Consider the following 17,238-nt stretch of genomic DNA (forward strand, 5'->3'; position numbering starts at 1 on the left):
ATAATGTGGATATTTATATGTTCATGTGTTTAAAACTATTTGCCTTTGATGAAATGAGGAAAATTGAGTTGGACTTCTCTACCTAGTAAAGTTGGGATATGGTTTGGTTTGAGTGTGGTAGCAATTATGAGTTATGGGCAATTTTTTAGAAAGGAGAAAGGAGACTGGTAAGTGAATTGACGAAACTATTGATTCAAGATTCAAGATTCAATATATTTGAAAGGTGTAATTGTTTATATGATCTGGTATTAAAACACTGAATAATGAGAATATGTGATATATGTTGCTAATTGGGATAAATTAATTTTAGCATTTTGTATTCACTTAATCAAATTTAGATCATGTATCTTTGTCATCCAGTTAATTATTGGGGATGGCCAAGTAGTTGATGGTTGAGGGTTGCCATGGCTCACCACATGGCTTTTTAAATTTTGTTTGTAATTTTGAAAATCAAATTTTATTAAGTATTTTTACGTTTTTACCAAATTCTAATATAAGATTTGATTATCCACACTTAATTGTATTTTCTTAATTGATTTTGTATTTTTCATTTAAATAATGTAATTTTTTTTATTATTTTCATTTTTATAATTATGTAACTTTTAGTTGTTTTAATGGAACCATTAGTTTCATTTTATTGATAAATCTTAATATATAATTTTAAAAAATAATTACGAAGAAGGTACATGCTTAAAATTAACTAAGTGTTTATGCACGTACAGAGACGATGCAAATAGCAGAGATAAGCACGTGAATGGTGTATTGTTTTTCGATGTGGATGACCCGCCGCCGATAACGGACGGAGGGAGTATATAGAATAAATCACACTTAAAAACCCAAGTATAATTCAGATTTGATGCCAACCAAACTATTCTCTTCATTCATCAAACATAAAAAGCAATGAAACCCTAGCTACCTTATTCATCAAATTCCAAATCTATAAATTAACAAGTGCTCATCTCTGCCATTTCTGGCACAACAGAGGGCCCCGCGTCTGCTGCAGACACGGCCCGTCCTGCTTCACGATCCAAACGCAGTTGAGCCCGCATGTATCGACGATGAAGCCCTCCTTGTACGCCACGTAGCTGCCAGAGCCAAAGTCCGTGTTGATGGTGCAGATGTACCGGGTGTTCCCGAGCACGCTGTAGCGAAACGACCATGCGAAGGACTCGCCAAACGCGAGCTTCTTGAATCCCAGATCGTCGTCGCCAGAGTAGCAGTGGACCGTGATAGGGTTTCCCGTGGCCTGGTTCACTATTCCCACCGTCGTCTTTTTGTACACAGCATCGCACGAGGCGATCAACACGAAGACGATTGCGACAGACAGGAGTAGAGCCTTTGCTTCAGACGACTTCATCATCATGTGTTGTATTGTTGAAATTCTACTTGTTGTAAGTTAAATGTGTGTATGGATGCCTCATCCATGGACATATTTATATGTGCAATTTGTTTTGATTTAAATGCGTGGTTTATTTTGATTTTAAATGCGTGATTTATTTTGATTTAAGGAATAATTAACGCAAAAATTCCTGTAACTCCTCCCATTAATATACGCACGATCGACTCCTATTTCTTTGTTTATGGCACTCTTTTATTGCTGGTTTAATGTGGGAAGTAATACGCATTAATTATATTAAAAAAGCTTTTTTCCGATAATTACAATTTTGTGAGTAAAAAATAATTAATTTTATAAATAAAGTTATTGTTGAAATGAATAATGCGACTACAAATTGTGAATGAAAATTAATTTTGTTGCTAAATAAAAGTTTTTTCTTATTATAAAAACAATTGTTATGAATAAAATCTTACTAGTACTCCTTCCGTTCTCATTTTTTGTCCACTTGTGTTATTTTCATCGATACCCATATATTGTCTACTTATACTTTTGACTATAAACATTAAGTATGTATCATATTTTAATAACTCATTGCACGAACTTTTTCGACTCATCTTTCTTTACATTTCGTGTCCAATACAAAGTGGATTAAAAATAAGAGGAAGTACTATTTTTATGTCTAAAAAAATTTGTTTAATTTATAACTATAAGGGACGTTTTGCTTTATTTTGAAATATTTATAAGTTATGAGATAAATTTGAATATTTATATGTCATAATCAATATAGAACATGAAGGTTAAAAACGGTTCATCCATAAAAAATAATTATAAATATGTGATAATTTAGCTATGGATATCAGTTTATAAAATGGGGGTTACAAGTCCTAAAATCAGCTACAAATTTCCGGCTGCAAATCTACAAAAACTAGCAATCATGTGTGAATTACAAACCGTGAGACATAACTACAAATCTTCGATTTAGGGTATTTGTAACTGCCAACAATAGCAACAATGTGTCATTTGTCATACTTCAAAAAAAAAACAGTAAAATAAATTAATATGGTTTAAATAGCAATATGTCATTAATCCTTAGTATTCGTTTATGGATTGGATCACCCTTGCACTTGCACCACCAAAAGAAAGAGTGTATTCCTTTTCCAGTGCTGCAATCTTTCCTGACTTCTTCCAAGTATTCGTTTATAGAAATGACCGCGTCTTGCATGCCTTTAACAGCTTCCTTGAGGGCATTATCGTATTCAGAATCGGCCTCAGCCTCCTCGGTTCCAGATTCCTCAGTTATTTGCTGGATGTGCATGCATTTGTGCCCCGCATATCTGCAGTTTTCATGGCTTACCAAGCGTTCTGAGGGCCGTCCGGCCTTCTTCAGCACTTGAATTGTTGCAGTCAGGGAGAAAAAGGAGCACATGATATTCAATGAAACAGAGCATGTATCAGAAATGGCCTACACAAAAAACCATCAATGGATACTCGAACACAATAGACCTTTGAGCAAGGAAATACGCAAGATGTATGACCGAACTACATAAACATGGACCAAGGAAACAAAAACCACATAAAAAACTCTTAGGACCCGTTCGGTTCCGACTGTTGTTCATGCTACTCTTAGGACCCTTTCGGTTCCCACAATTACCGAACTTCCAAGTTACTTCTTACCAAAGACGATGGCATGCTACTCAGTCCCTTCACTCCTCCGAATATTCACCATATTTTAGATCTAGAATATTCACTAATGCACACAATACATGCATATGTTCATCATCAGAGTGTCACAAAACACAAATATGCAACAAAAAAAAGATGAAATAGTTTGTGGGTAGATTATGGCTTCTGTGTTCGACTTTAAATGCCACAGGAAACGTAGAAATGAGCGCATGGATACAACAGAAGGGAGTAGTCTCATTTTCGATATCAGTAAGCTTGATAACGCTAAACTATAAATAATGGTAAATCAGAAATATTCCAAGAAAACCATAGAAGCTAACCGAAAAGAGGATGACATACTAAATTCAATTTCTCTATTTCTTGTACTTGAACTGATCTCAGCAAGCTAGCCAGATCCTCTCTGCAACAAGCCGGGCTTGCAAATATCGATTCCATTTCAAGCACCATCATCACAAATGCATTACACATAAGCAAAAGCAGCAGGCCATTCAATAAACCGAGATAACAAATGCACCCAAAACACCTACTTAATACACCATGGTCACGAACTAGTTCAAATTTGTTCAGCGACATCAAGATTGTCTTCCACACTCTCGAAATTATTATTCCCAGGTATTAACTTAAGAAACGTGATCCCTTTCAACAGTGCCATGATTCAGTGAGACCGACATTGTTTGAACAATCATTAAACTTGTGAGTAAACACTCCTAATCCAGCTAATACACTATGGTCATAAACTAGCTAAAATTTGTTCAGCAACATCAAGCTTGTCTTCCACACTTAGTTGAAATTATCACTCCCATGTATTAACCTAAGAATCACGATCACTTTCGACCTGCTTCGAACAATCATTAAACTCGAGAAGAAACACTCCTAATCCAGCTAATACACCATGGTCATTCATGAACTTGTAAAATTTGTTCAGCAACATCAAAATTGTTTTCCACACTTGAAATTATTTCCTAGGTAAGAACATAAGAAATATGATCACTTTCAATAGCGCCATGATTCAGTGAGACTGACCTGCTTCGATCAATCATTGAACTCGAGAGTGATCTCTCTGCAAAGCTGTTTCACTCCTCCGAATATTCACCTTTATTTAGATCTAGAATATTCACTAATGCACACAATACATGCATATGTTCACCATCAGAGTGTCACAAAACACAAATATGCAACAAAAAAAGATGAAATAGTTTGTGTAGATTATGGCTTCTATGTTTGAGTTTAAATGCCAAAGGAAATGTAGATATGAGCGCAAGGATACAACAGAATGGAGCAGTCTCATTTTCGATATCAGTAAGCTTGATAACGCTAAACTATAAATAATGGTAAATCAGAAATTTTCCAAGAAAACCATAGAAGCTAACCGAAAAGAGGATTTCATACTAAATTCAATTTCTACTTTTCTTGTACTTGAACTGATCTCAGCAAGCTAGCCAGATCCTCTCTGCGATAAGCCGGGCTTGCAAATACCGATTCCATTTCAAGCACCATCATCACAAACGCATTCCACATAAGCAAAAGCAGCAGGCCATTCAATAAACGGAGATAACAAATGCACCCAAAACACCTACTTAATACACCATGGTCACGAACTAGTTAAAATTTGCTCAGCGACATCAAGATTGTCTTCGACACTCTCGAAATCATTATTCTCAGGTATTAACTTAAGAAACATGATCCCTTTCAACAGTGCCATGATTCACTGAGACCGACCTTCTTTGAACAATCATTGAACTCGAGAGTAAACACTCCTAATCCAGCTAATCTAAAATTTGTTCAGCAACATCAAGCTTGTCTTCCACACTTAGTTGAAATTATCATTCCCATCTATTAACCTAAGAATCACGATCACCTTCGATAGTGCCATGATTCATTCAGTGAGACCGACCCTGCTTCGAACAATCATTAAACTCGAGAAGAAACACTCCTAATCCAGCTAATACACCATGGTCATTCATGAACTTGTAAAATTTGTTCAGTAACATCAAAATTGTTTTAACATCAAAATTGTTTTCCACACTTGAAATTAAGAAACATAAGAAACATGATCACTTTCAATAGTGCCATGATTCAGTGAGACTGACCTGCTTCGATCAATCATGGAACTCGAGAGTGATCTCTGCAAAGCTGCTGGTAAGCCAATTCACCTCCCGAAACTCTATAATCTTCAAAATCCCTGCGTGCAAAAGAAATAAATTGAGGCGAAATCGAAATGTATTCACTTTTATCCACATAGGACAAAATTCTGTACTCAATCACAATCCAGGAATCAGAAATTGGAAACAATACGAGCTCAATTTGAGGTGGTGGGAGAGAGAATACCGTTTGAGTCGGATAAGCGAGGGAGCAGAGCTGCTAAATCTCGAATTGTTCGAGTCCTTTTCTAGCTTGAATCTCCATATTTTCTGGTTCAGCGATGGCCACTGGTTCTGATATGGACACCTTCTTCTCAAAATCCTCCATTCCCTCGATCAATTTTGGCAAATTTCTGCTACTTCAGCAATGGCCTATGATAAGTGTTGAAGGGAGAAGTGAAAGAGAGAGAGAAATAGAAGGGTGAAATCAGAAATAAGAAAAAGTTGAGGGGTCAGAAAACGAATTTCGGAAACATAAAACTCCCAAAATCAGAAAAACCCCTAAAACCCTAATGTTCAATCAACTCGACAGAAACAAGCGGGCATGAATCCCCACTTCAATCCTCACCTCCACAACCCTAACAATCAAATTCAGCTCAATGGAGCTAATGCTCCAGCTCAACATCAGGTATCTCTCTCTCTTGGTTTATGTTTGTGCAAATTAAGGTTAAAGTTTCATGATTTCTGGTAATATTTGATCAGGTTATGATGAACCAAGGTAATCTAGGGCAAATTAACCCTCAATTTCGGCCGGGAATGCTCAATAATGCTCAGCCGCCAATGCCACCGTTTAATAACCCAAATCCCTTTTTCGGTCAAAACCAATTTATCCCCTTCCCACAGGGCGCTTTCCACAACCTAAATGCGAACAATTTGCCTCAGCCGTTCGCTCAGAATGCCGTCAACCCTGCTCAGTTCATGCCCAATTGGCCGATGAATGTGCCGAATTTAGTGCAGAATGTCACGCAGCTTTTGCAAATGCAATTGATGAATGGTGCCCCTCAAAATTTGGGTCTTTTCATGAACGCTCAAGCGGCAGCAGGAAGTAACAATCAGCCCGTTGGTGGGAATAGTTTACCCGGTATGAACCATAATAATGCCCCAACCAAAGATATCGGTGCTCATCACGCACAACGGAATTGGGATATCTTTGCTCCTGGTGCTGCAAATCCGCAGGTTGCTTATGTTGTTTCCTTTTTTCTTTAATGGAGTATTGTTATGATGCTGCTTGTGGCCATACCATAGAAAGACTGTTGTTTTCTCTCTTGGTAATATGTCAACCATGCTCCGTATTGCTTTTTTTTGTCTATTTCTTTCCCAGTGAAAATTATAAACAAACGATCTGCATGATGTCGTAATCATACATATATAGTAGATGTCTTGGTTAATACTGAAAGGGAAGGGAACATGGACAAAGTGTGGGGGGGGGGGGGGTTGTTTTTCTATTACATTGATGGTTATATTGGAATAGTATAGAATTTTTGAAAAGTTTCATTGTTGAAAATGCAAAAGTACAATGAAAAGATGGTTACAAAACAAATGTAGAGCCTGTTCTCATGACTGTCTTATAATTTCCATATAGCAATATTTTCAGGCTCTGCTCTGCTCTTGTGGTATAAAGAGAAATTTCCTGACTTGAAATTAGTAATTGTTACACCTTTTCATGCTGATGGAACAGTCGTCTAGCTATACTAGTTACATCTTGACTCTGCAATTATGTTTTAGTATTTCCTACCTTAAGGTTTGTAAAACAAAGTTGAATGAATATGAGCTGATTTTTGCATTTTGACTAATAATGTCCTAGGCATTTAATGCCTGAAATTTCAGCATTAAAACAGATGTTCTATGTTTGTATATGAAGACACTTATGTTTTTTTTGTGGAGTGCTGATCTTAAGTTGCATTACTGCAGAGTGATACTGGAGTAGTTAATGATGCAAATGACAGAAAGAATAACTGGAGAAAACCTCATGAAAAGAACATCACTGGGAACCACAAACATAACGAATCACAAAGAGGGTGTGGTTTTTTTCTTTCTTTTTACGATTTATTAATTGTTGAAGTCGTGGATGAGAGGATATGCTGCCTCACTGGTTTCAGATGTTTTTCAGATTTGGCAATAAGCAATTTCGTCCTCGCCAAAATGCACAGGGGAACTTCAACTTCAATAATGAAAATCGAGGAAAAGGTGGGCACTCTCAATCTGTTTATGCATATATTACTTAGTTTATATTTCCTTTTTAATGTATTGTGGCATGGAATCATTAGCCAGTAAAGAAACTACTATGTTTCATTGATCTACTAGCTGGCAGTAAACTGTGAGTATATATGGAAATTATATACAAAATGAAAAAAATGACTGTATATATTGGTTTTTGGACTTACTGTCCAGACTGTTTATATATAGTCACAAAATGCAACGAGAACTGCATGTGTAATGCTCTGTGATATTAACTTACTGCTCTGGTCATACCCATCAACAAACTAACTTGCCCCTCGAACTCATAAGTCATAACTAGCATTGAGCCTATATTATTTGAAAGATAACGAAAACTGTTTAAGACCACCTCTGAAAGCATGCCACAGATTTAAACTGTGATTGTCATCGTCTGCATAGACCTTATAGTTTCTTTATTTGATAGAGTGATTAGTGATGAAACATGTTTGCTTTATATTGTTTAATTATTAAACTACATACATGCTTTATTACCATTTACCACCCATACCTTTGATCTTTAGTCGTTTTTTAGCTATTCATATGTTCAAGGAATGTTTCTTGAATTTGTTTGTGGCGGGACCCCATTGCCTAAGATATTTCTCTGTGTTTAGGTAACAAAAATTTTGTAGGGAAGAACTTCAACTCATCTGAGCAAACTCAAGTGGGAAAAAAGAGGTGAGCCTGACTCTGATTTCATAATTTATACTATGAAAGTACTAGGTCACTGTTCCATTTCTTTTAATTACTAAAATTGGAAGATTGTGGGGAAAATATACATATAATCGTATTGGAAGACCACTCTCAAATGGGAAAGTGCATTAAGTAATGCACATTACTGTGGCAGTGGGAGTGCCTTTTGTTCTCAGTATCACTTACTTAATATTTCTTCTTTTGTTTTCTTTATTCTTGGGAATGCTTTTGGATTTCTGATTTCATCTTCTTTGCCCCAAGGCCTCTCATGTTAAATTATACAGAACAAGAAATTAAACATTGGCGTGAAGAGCGCAAGAAAAACTACCCATCACAAGCCAACGCGGAGAAGGTTGGTGAATGAGCAATAACTTAGTAGCATTCTACTTTCTCTGTGTTGTGATACTGATAGATTTATTTGCTGCAGAAGTTGAAAAAGAATCCAGAACAGCCTGAGGTCGAAGATGAAGCCGCAAAGATAAGACGGCAGGTAAATACCATATGGGGGCATGCGGTTTTCTTTCTATTATTTTTTCACCAATATGAAATGTCCCTGATTATGTATGATGAAACTTGTTGCAGCAACTGAAGGAAATATTGGCAAAACAAGCTGAATTAGGCTGTGAAGTGGCAGAAATACCATCTTGTTACCTATCAGATCCCGAGCAACAGGCTGATGGTAACAGACAAAATAATAAGCCATTTGGGAAGAGAGACAGATTTCAAAACAAGTTTGATAAGAAGGGAAGATTCCAGAATGGTGGCCGCTTCTCCAAGAGACAAAGATATGAAAACGGTCATTCCACAGATTTGCAAAACCAAACTGGGAGCACGAGCATGACCAACCCCACGCACAAGGAGAATAAAAAGGAGCCATCTCTGTTGAAGAAACTACTAAGCTCTGAGATCAAGAAAGATAAGAAACATCTGCTGCAGGTTTTCAGGTTCATGGTGGTGAATAACTTCTTCGAGAATTGGCCCGAAAAACCTCTGGAATTCCCCAAAGTTATTGTCAAAGAATCTGGCGATGAAAGCGAGATTTTGAAACTGGAGACGGACATGCTTGAAGGTGATACTATAGTTCCCCTTCTTACTTAGAATATGATAGTAATACTGATTGCTGCAGAATCAAAGCTGATGATGATCTATATAAAAATGCTGATATTTGAACTGCAAAATATGCAGATGGTGAATTTGTAGCTGAAACCACCATAACAAGTTGAAGAAATCCTTGGCTCAAAATTTTCAGCTTTTATACATTTTGCCAGTGTTTTTATAATGTGTATATAATCAGGTGCCATGAATTGATGTTTGGATTGTCCTTTGTATTGTAAATTTCCATATTATGCTTTAAAATTTTGATTAAAAATCTGTTCCAGTTTTGGAGAATGTCAAATGGCGTTGTTCACTTTTTACATTGTAAAATTGTGATTTTACCCCTTTATAAAATTAGAGAAAATACTTCTCTTCTATTCATTCATTTCAGAATAATAAATTAATAAATTTCCAAATAATGTTAAGGGCTATAACATGCCTTTGTCTGTTGTCATGAATAATATGGGCCTTCTTTAAAGTATAAATGTTATGCAACTTTTTAAAATTTGAACCCATTCCTAGTAATTTAATTGCTACAGCTGTATTCTTATGTTTATCAAAATATAAAATATAGGGTTAACGCCCTATAAAATTAGCATGATTAAATTTTGATTTGTTCCGCAACTTTCAAAATTTGAATGAAAAATATGAAATATCAATTTTTTTCAATTGTTCAATTTGATAAAATTTGTGATATTATTCTAGTTTCTTAAGGTCAAAATTATATCGTTTAGTCATCTACGTTGTCATATTAATAAACATATATTCCATTATTTATTGATAATGCCAAAATTTTATGCACGGTGCACCAGTGTAGTATCGAATGTCTCAAAAAAATTATCATGATACAGTTGAATTATTTTGAAACTGTCATTTATTATTCAAATTTTAAAAGGTAAGGAGCAAATCAGAATTTAACCAAATGTCTTGACTTTATAAGCAATCAACTCAAATAATAATAATAATAAACAAAATACTCTAATATATCTGCAGCTTCTAGAAGCAGTCCAAGCCAAGCAGAGCAAATAATTCCATTCAAAAAACAACAGCTGAAGATTCTTCCAACAACGAATTTTTTAGCCGTCAATTCCCAAACTAATTAAACTCAAAATTTTCCATTTTAATTTTCCATTTACAAAATTCAACAACTGCCACCTCTCCACCCATTTCGACTCTGCTTCTTTCACTTCATTCTTTTCCCCATTCCCATCTTCTTGCAGTCTTCCTTTTTCTTTTTCTTTTAAATAATATTGTGTTTGACTTTTAAACTTTTCCCACACATATAAATGCTTTGGTTTTCAATCACACCGTCCTGTTGAAAAATCTAATATTGCAACTGCTGCTTTCTTTGTCGTAACAAGTGTATTTCACTGCCCCCATTTTCTATCAATGCTATAGCTTTAAGCATTTTAGCTTTATCTTAATCATTTACATATCTCCTCGCCCCCAATTTCTCCATTGTTTCATAAAAATCCGATCTTTACTAGATTTTGAAGCTGATTTCTTGCTTGAGCTGTGAATTCCGGTTTCCTTGAATTTGGGAATTTTGCACTTTGAAGGGCTCACTGCCCCCATTTTCAATCAATGCTATAGCTTTAAGCTTTTAGCTTTATCTTCATCATTTACATATCTTCTCGCCCCCAATTTCTCTATTGTTTAATAAAAATCCATTCTTTACTAGATTGTGAAGCTGATTCCTTGCTTGAGCTGTGAATTCTGGTTTCCTTGAATTCGGGAATTTTACACTTTGAAGGATGCTGAGAATCTGAGATGATGAAGGGCTCACACCAGCAGCGGCCTTTGCTGATTCCTTCTCCAAGAACACCGGGTAAAGAAGAGCTCCCTTACACTCCTGTGAATGCTTCTATTGATGCTTCAATTCCTGTTTCTTCCAAGCCTTATTCAGAATCCCAGATTGAAATGAGTGGTGATTTTGTGAGGAACCCTTCTTCTCAATCGATTCAGTCAAAGTCCTCTAGCAGTTATTCAATTAAGGAGGTGAGCTTTAGGGAGGTGAATGATGTGGTTGTGGATCCTGTTGTTAGGTATGGTAGCTCGGGTTCGAACCCGGTTAGGTATGGCTCTAGGGGGGCTAGCTCTGGGGGGTTTGGTTCATCTTATAAGGAGATCAAGGATGAGGATGCTAGGTTAGTGTATGTGAATGATCCTGTGAGGACTAATGAGAAGAGGTTTAAGTTTGCTGGGAATTCGATTAGGACTTCGAAATACAGTTTCCTCACCTTCTTGCCAAGGAATTTGTTTGAGCAGTTTCATAGGATAGCTTACATATACTTTCTTGTGATTGCCATTCTCAACCAGCTTCCCCAGCTGGCTGTTTTCGGCCGGGGAGCTTCCATTTTGCCTTTGGCGATGGTGCTGTTTGTGACGGCTGTTAAGGACGCGTATGAGGACTTCAGGCGCCATAGGTCGGATAGGATTGAGAATAACCGGGTGGCGTCAGTGTTGGTGAATGGAGAGTTTGGGGATAAGAAATGGAAGGACATTTGTGTTGGGGAGGTTGTTAAGATCTCTGGGAATCAGACTCTCCCTTGTGACATGGTGTTGCTCTCGACTAGTGATGCTACTGGCGTGTCGTATGTGCAGACGACGAATTTGGATGGGGAGTCGAATTTGAAGACGCGTTATGCGAAGCAGGAGACTCAGGCGAAAGCCTCATTGTGGGGGGAGATAGGTGGGCTACTGATCAAGTGTGAGAAGCCGAATAGGAATATATATGGTTTTCAGGCAAATATGGAAATTGATGGAAAGCGTATTTCTCTTGGGCCGTCTAATATAATCTTACGTGGCTGTGAGCTGAAGAACACGGATTGGGTGATTGGTGTTGTGGTTTATGCTGGGAAGGAGACGAAGGCGATGCTTAACAACGCAGGAGCTCCGTCCAAGAGAAGCCGTCTTGAGAAGCACATGAACAAGGAGATCATCATCCTGTCGCTTTTTCTTGTGACGTTATGTACCGTGGTCTCCATTTGTCACGGTGTTTGGTTGAGACGCCACCGGGAGGAGTTGTATCTGATGCAGTTTTACAGGAAATACGACTACTCGGAGCCTGAAGTTAAGAAATACGAATATTATGGCTGGGGAATGGAGATATTCTTTGTGTTCCTCATGTCTGTGATTGTTTTCCAAATTATGATTCCCATATCGTTGTACATATCCGTGGAGCTTGTTCGTATTGGCCAGGCTTTTTTTATGATCCGAGATGACAGGATGTTCGACAAATCCACCAATTCGAGATTCCAGTGCAGGGCATTGAACATAAATGAGGATTTGGGGCAGATAAAATATGTTTTCTCTGACAAAACCGGCACTCTGACTGAGAACAAGATGGAATTTCAATGTGCAAGCATTGGAGGAGTAGATTATGACAACGGGAAGGCCATCAGTACTGAAGATGGGGAAACCGGATACTCTGTTCAAGGTAAACTGAGATTTCTGTTGCATCAATAGCATGTCAAATTGTTTTCATGCTCACCATTTTGATTTTCTTTCTTATTTGGTGCCAGTTGACGGAATAGTTTTGAGGCCAAAGATGACGGTGAAAGTTGATCAAGACCTTCTCCACTTGTCAAAAATGAAACATACAGACGAAGGCAGACATCTTTGTGATTTCCTCGTGGCATTGGCTGCTTGCAACACCATTGTGCCTCTCACTGTTGAGACATCCGATCCTGCTGTGAAATTGATAGAATATCAGGGGGAGTCTCCTGATGAACAAGCATTGGTCTACGCTGCTGCCTCGTACGGATTTATGCTCGTTGAACGCTCTTCTGGCCACATAGCAATTGACATCCAAGGCGAAAGGCAAAGGTAACATAAAGTGGCTTTCTGAACTCACTTCTTTTGATTATGGTCCATGATACCATCTTTCAAGCGGATATTTTTCGTATATTGGAAACCTTTTATATTATCAAATATCAAACAAAATAAAGGCTGAGGTTTGTTAGCATGTATCTGCTAATAAAATTAAAAGAACCTCAATTTGGTATATAGATCGAAAGCTTTTGGTTTATATATTTTCAGGGTCTCGAGTTACTGTTAACTAAATGGCAACTTTAATCTGTGATGTTTTTCGTTTTTCCTTTTCATTTCTGTCAATTGAAAAATCGGTCCTGTTGGTATTTACCTTCGTATGATATCCTTATTGGCAGCACAGGTTCAACGTCTTGGGTTTGCACGAGTTTGATAGTGATCGGAAGAGGATGTCGGTTATCATAGGATGCCCGGATCAGACAGTGAAGGTTTTCGTAAAAGGAGCTGACACAACAATGTTCCAAGTGATAGATAAGTCCTTGAACTTGAACATGGTAAAAGCGACTGAGAGTCATCTTCATGCTTACTCATCAAAGGGATTGCGAACACTTGTCATTGGGATGCGGGAAATGAGCACATCTGAATTCGAGGAATGGCAGTCGTCTTATGATTCAGCAAGCACGGCCTTGATGGGCAGAGCAAATTTACTTCGTAAAGTTGCCAACAACGTGGAGAACAATCTTAGACTATTAGGTGCATCTGGGATCGAGGATAAACTGCAGCAGGGCGTGCCAGAAGCAATTGAGTCTTTAAGAACGGCCGGTATCAAGGTCTGGGTTCTAACTGGTGACAAGCAAGAAACAGCCATCTCAATTGGCTACTCGTCTAAGCTACTCACGAGTAAGATGACACAGATAGTGATAAACAACAAATCTAAGGACTCGTGTAGGAAGAGCTTGGATGATGCTTTGCAACTCTATAAGAAGCTCTCGAATGTCTCCAATTCCAATGACGCAGGCCATGGAGCTGGAACGAGTCAACTTGCCTTAATTATCGATGGAACGAGCCTTGTGTACATTTTAGAGACTGAACTCGAGGAAAAGGTAACTTTCACATGGAGATGAGAAGCGTCCATTCACATATTATATAATCATATATAAAGGTTATTTAATTTCTATATTTGATCTTTTTGCAGCTTTTCGAGTTATCTAGCAAATGTACTGCAGTATTGTGTTGCCGTGTGGCTCCTCTGCAGAAAGCCGGTATAGTAGCCCTCATAAAGAATAGAACAGATGACATGACCCTCGCCATTGGTGATGGTAAGCATCTTTATACCCGTGTCAAGAAAGAAACAAATGACATAATCTGGTTATCGATCAAATGAAACTAAGCTTTTGACTATAACAGGAGCGAATGACGTTTCCATGATTCAAAAGGCTGATGTGGGCATTGGAATCAGCGGCCAAGAGGGAAGGCAAGCCGTCATGGCATCCGATTTCTCGATGGGACAGTTCAGATTTCTGGTCCCGCTATTGTTAATACACGGACACTGGAATTATCAAAGGATCAGCTACATGATACTGTACAATTTCTATAGGAATGTCGTTCTTGTTTTTGTTTTGTTCTGGTAAGTGAAAAAAGCTACACTTTTTGAACCTTAACACGAGCCACGAATTTAGGCATTTCGCTGATAGTTCGAGTTTCTCTCCAGGTATGTTCTCTTCACTGGATTCACCCTGACAACTGCAATCACCGATTGGAGCTCTGTGCTGTATTCAGTAATATACACGTCGTTGCCAACAATAGTCGTGGGAATTCTCGACAAGGACTTAGGTAGAAGTACTCTCCTCAAGTATCCTCAACTCTATGGTGCTGGACAGAGGGGAGAGAGCTACAACGGGAACTTATTCTGGTTCACAATATTAGACACATTGTGGCAAAGCATAGCTGTTTTCTTCATACCTCTCTTTGCTTATTGGAATAGCACCGTTGGTATTTCCGCCTTGGGAGACCTTTGGATACTCGCAGTCGTGATTCTGGTTAATGTACATCTGGCCATGGACGTGATCAGATGGTACACGATCACTCACATTGCCATCTGGGGGTCTATACTCGCGACTTTCATCTGCGTCATGGTCATCGATGCCTTGCCTTTCCTGCATGGTTACTGGTAAAGCTTCTCTACCTACTTGTTGTATTCATGACCACAACATATTCCACATTGGCTTGTTTAAATACTACTCCCTCCGTCCACTATCAATAGTCGATAGTCTTGGTGGTGGACGATACGTTTTAATGAAAATTGGTAAATAGGAGATAGATCGAGAGAAAAAGTGGTTGGAACTTACCAAAAATAGAAGGTGGATAATTTTCATAGACGACCCAAAATGGCAAAATATGACTCGAACTTTATAGCCTACGTATTATTCATGCATCTAAGCTATTGGGCTAAGTATGGTTTATGACTCGAACTTATAGCCTTTCTCCAATAATGATCTGGACTTTTGTTTAATTTTTCGAAAATCTCGAACTTTGCTGAAAGTTTCAATTTTTTGCCCGCGACCTAGAATCCAGTTATGGAAAGTTCACACATACGAAAAAAGTCAAACTAATACAAAATTCTTGGTGTATTCCATTCAAGAGTATGGCGAACTGATTTAGCTTTTCGATATCGGATTCTTGGCCGCTAGCCAAAATAGGAACTTTTTACAATGTACGGAGTTTTTGTTGAGATATTTACATATGAATTGTCTCGCATGTGATTCTTGGCCACATGCCAAAATAGGAACTTTCTTCAATGTATGAATTTTTTTTCAAACATGGGACAACTCACATGTGAATATCTCTAACACGCCTCCTCCGGTGCCACATTACCTTCGAGGTGCATTTAGATCGAGCACGGGGTGTGCTCTAATACCATGTATTGGCTCACTAGGTATTCAAAGTGGTCTTTTTTACTTAAAAGAGACCACGTTGAATAGCTAGCGAGCCAATACATGGTGTCGGAGCAGACCTCATGCTCGAGCTGAATGTGCCATGGAAGGTGACGTGTTAAGATATTCACATGTGAGATGTCCCATATCGAAAATGTGAAGTAGAAAGAGATCAACTCCATACCATAAATAGTACCTTACCATAAGTTACGCGGTCGCATGAATGCATTAAATCTCTTGAAAGGAGGTAGAACTGATCCGTATACGAATATTTATGCAGGGCCTTCTTCATGATCGCGAAGACGAAGCTATTCTGGGTGTGCTTGCTTGGCATCGTGGTATCAGGACTGGTTCCTCGTTTCGTCGTGAAAGCGTTCGTACAGCATTGTAAGCCAAACGATATTCAGATCGCCAGAGCAGCGGAGAAATTTGGATATTTGCAAGGAGATTCAGAAACAGAGATGAATCCCATTTTTGATCTTCCACAGAGAACTGCCACTAGTTAGATATTTATATGTGATCAATTTATTTTCTTGTTCATATTTTTTGTTATCTGTTATTGTAATTTATCATGTTTGTTTATGCTGCTTAATCCATTTTTTCCAATCTTTATATAGTCTGCACATAGGCTGTAAATTGTATATTACAGTTTACAATACGTGTAAAAAAACACTATTACAATACAAGTAAGAAATATATGCAATGGCTTATTTATTTTTATTTCTTGATTCTTGATTAATTAACTACACCACTCTTTTTATTTGTTTTGGACATATATGATACTGAAACGGCTGCGTCGGATGGCGGTGGCGAGCCATACTTGTCGTGCTCAGGAAAAATCGGGCTTTAGTAAGAGAGTACCGATCAATTTCCGAGCTTTAACGATCACTTGTCCATATTGGCGAACACTTGTCAACAGTAGATTGACCGCTAGAGTTATCTTAATTGGACTATAATTGGTTGTTGTAGTATCGTATTACATTACGTTGAAATTAACGTCTCTTATTTTACATCGACTTGGTATTGATCATAATTTTAGTTACAAACTTAATCATGCAAATTGAATAAGAATCTGAGTTAATTTATTTACTCAGTTACATTACTCAATAGAAGTTGGCTCCATATCTATTTAATTTACTTGGTAGTGTTTCATTCATGTCTCATTATCAATTTCTTTGAAGAATTATATTCTCTAGGAATATGATTTATTTCAATTAAATGGGCGCTTGATATGATTGAATAGATGATAAATTTAATTTTAATTTCTAGGGATCATTTATTAAAAATACTATTTCCACTACATTAATTGTGCATAATTATTCATTTCCCATTCATAGGTTTAGTCATTCTATTTCTACTGCAATTTCTCTTA

General features: G+C 37.6%; 3 protein-coding genes and 1 long non-coding RNA gene across 5 annotated transcripts; 2 read left to right on the forward strand and 2 right to left on the reverse strand.

Moving 5' to 3' along the window:
• Positions 1-955: 955 nt before the first annotated feature.
• On the reverse strand, positions 956-1,363 carry LOC125209943 (S-protein homolog 2-like). Its single transcript, XM_048109517.1, has one exon. It carries the CDS (start codon positions 1,361-1,363, stop codon positions 956-958), a length of 408 nt encoding a protein of 135 aa, XP_047965474.1.
• Positions 1,364-2,158: 795 nt separating this feature from the next.
• LOC125216992 (uncharacterized) lies at positions 2,159-5,596 on the reverse strand. Of its 2 annotated transcripts, XR_016137152.1 has the most exons (3): positions 5,348-5,576; positions 3,359-5,201; positions 2,159-2,798 (listed from the first exon to the last, which is right to left on the reverse strand). It is a non-coding gene; the product is annotated as an uncharacterized LOC125216992 (long non-coding RNA). The 2 variants fall into 2 exon arrangements; XR_016137151.1 differs by having other exon boundaries at positions 2,159-5,201; positions 5,348-5,596.
• Positions 5,597-5,644: 48 nt separating this feature from the next.
• On the forward strand, positions 5,645-9,463 carry NUFIP (GATA zinc finger protein). Its single transcript, XM_048111161.2, has 9 exons — positions 5,645-5,788; positions 5,863-6,336; positions 7,072-7,178; positions 7,271-7,347; positions 7,989-8,052; positions 8,329-8,419; positions 8,495-8,557; positions 8,650-9,136; positions 9,253-9,463. Exons 1-9 carry the CDS (start codon positions 5,705-5,707, stop codon positions 9,288-9,290), a joined length of 1,485 nt encoding a protein of 494 aa, XP_047967118.1. The 5' UTR covers positions 5,645-5,704; the 3' UTR covers positions 9,291-9,463.
• An 872-nt stretch (positions 9,464-10,335) lies between these two features.
• Positions 10,336-16,586, forward strand: LOC125213783 (phospholipid-transporting ATPase 1-like). Its single transcript, XM_048114518.2, has 7 exons — positions 10,336-12,601; positions 12,687-12,990; positions 13,337-14,036; positions 14,129-14,252; positions 14,341-14,560; positions 14,645-15,103; positions 16,147-16,586. Exons 1-7 carry the CDS (start codon positions 10,933-10,935, stop codon positions 16,370-16,372), a joined length of 3,702 nt encoding a protein of 1,233 aa, XP_047970475.1. The 5' UTR covers positions 10,336-10,932; the 3' UTR covers positions 16,373-16,586.
• The last annotated feature ends 652 nt before the right edge of the window (positions 16,587-17,238 follow it).

Source organism: Salvia hispanica, chromosome 3 (assembly GCF_029641045.1).
Source record: "Salvia hispanica isolate PSC_SH4W2 chromosome 3, Shi_PSC_v1, whole genome shotgun sequence".
Taxonomy (NCBI): Eukaryota; Viridiplantae; Streptophyta; class Magnoliopsida; order Lamiales; family Lamiaceae; genus Salvia; species Salvia hispanica.

What these genes read in the sequence shown, in the direction of transcription:
- LOC125213783 (XM_048114518.2), top strand. Translation starts at nt 10,933, where the DNA reads ATGATGAAGGGCTCACACCAGCAGCGGCCTTTGCTGATTCCTTCTCCA. An exon ending in ATCCAAGGCGAAAGGCAAAG is followed by an intron (nt 12,991 to 13,336) that starts GTAACATAAAGT and finishes TTGGCAGCACAG; the next exon opens with GTTCAACGTCTTGGGTTTGC. An exon ending in AGACTGAACTCGAGGAAAAG is followed by an intron (nt 14,037 to 14,128) that starts GTAACTTTCACA and finishes ATCTTTTTGCAG; the next exon opens with CTTTTCGAGTTATCTAGCAA.
- LOC125209943 (XM_048109517.1), bottom strand. Translation starts at nt 1,363, where the DNA reads ATGATGATGAAGTCGTCTGAAGCAAAGGCTCTACTCCTGTCTGTCGCA.
- NUFIP (XM_048111161.2), top strand. Translation starts at nt 5,705, where the DNA reads ATGAATCCCCACTTCAATCCTCACCTCCACAACCCTAACAATCAAATT. An exon ending in CATAACGAATCACAAAGAGG is followed by an intron (nt 7,179 to 7,270) that starts GTGTGGTTTTTT and finishes GATGTTTTTCAG; the next exon opens with ATTTGGCAATAAGCAATTTC. An exon ending in CACAAGCCAACGCGGAGAAG is followed by an intron (nt 8,420 to 8,494) that starts GTTGGTGAATGA and finishes TATTTGCTGCAG; the next exon opens with AAGTTGAAAAAGAATCCAGA.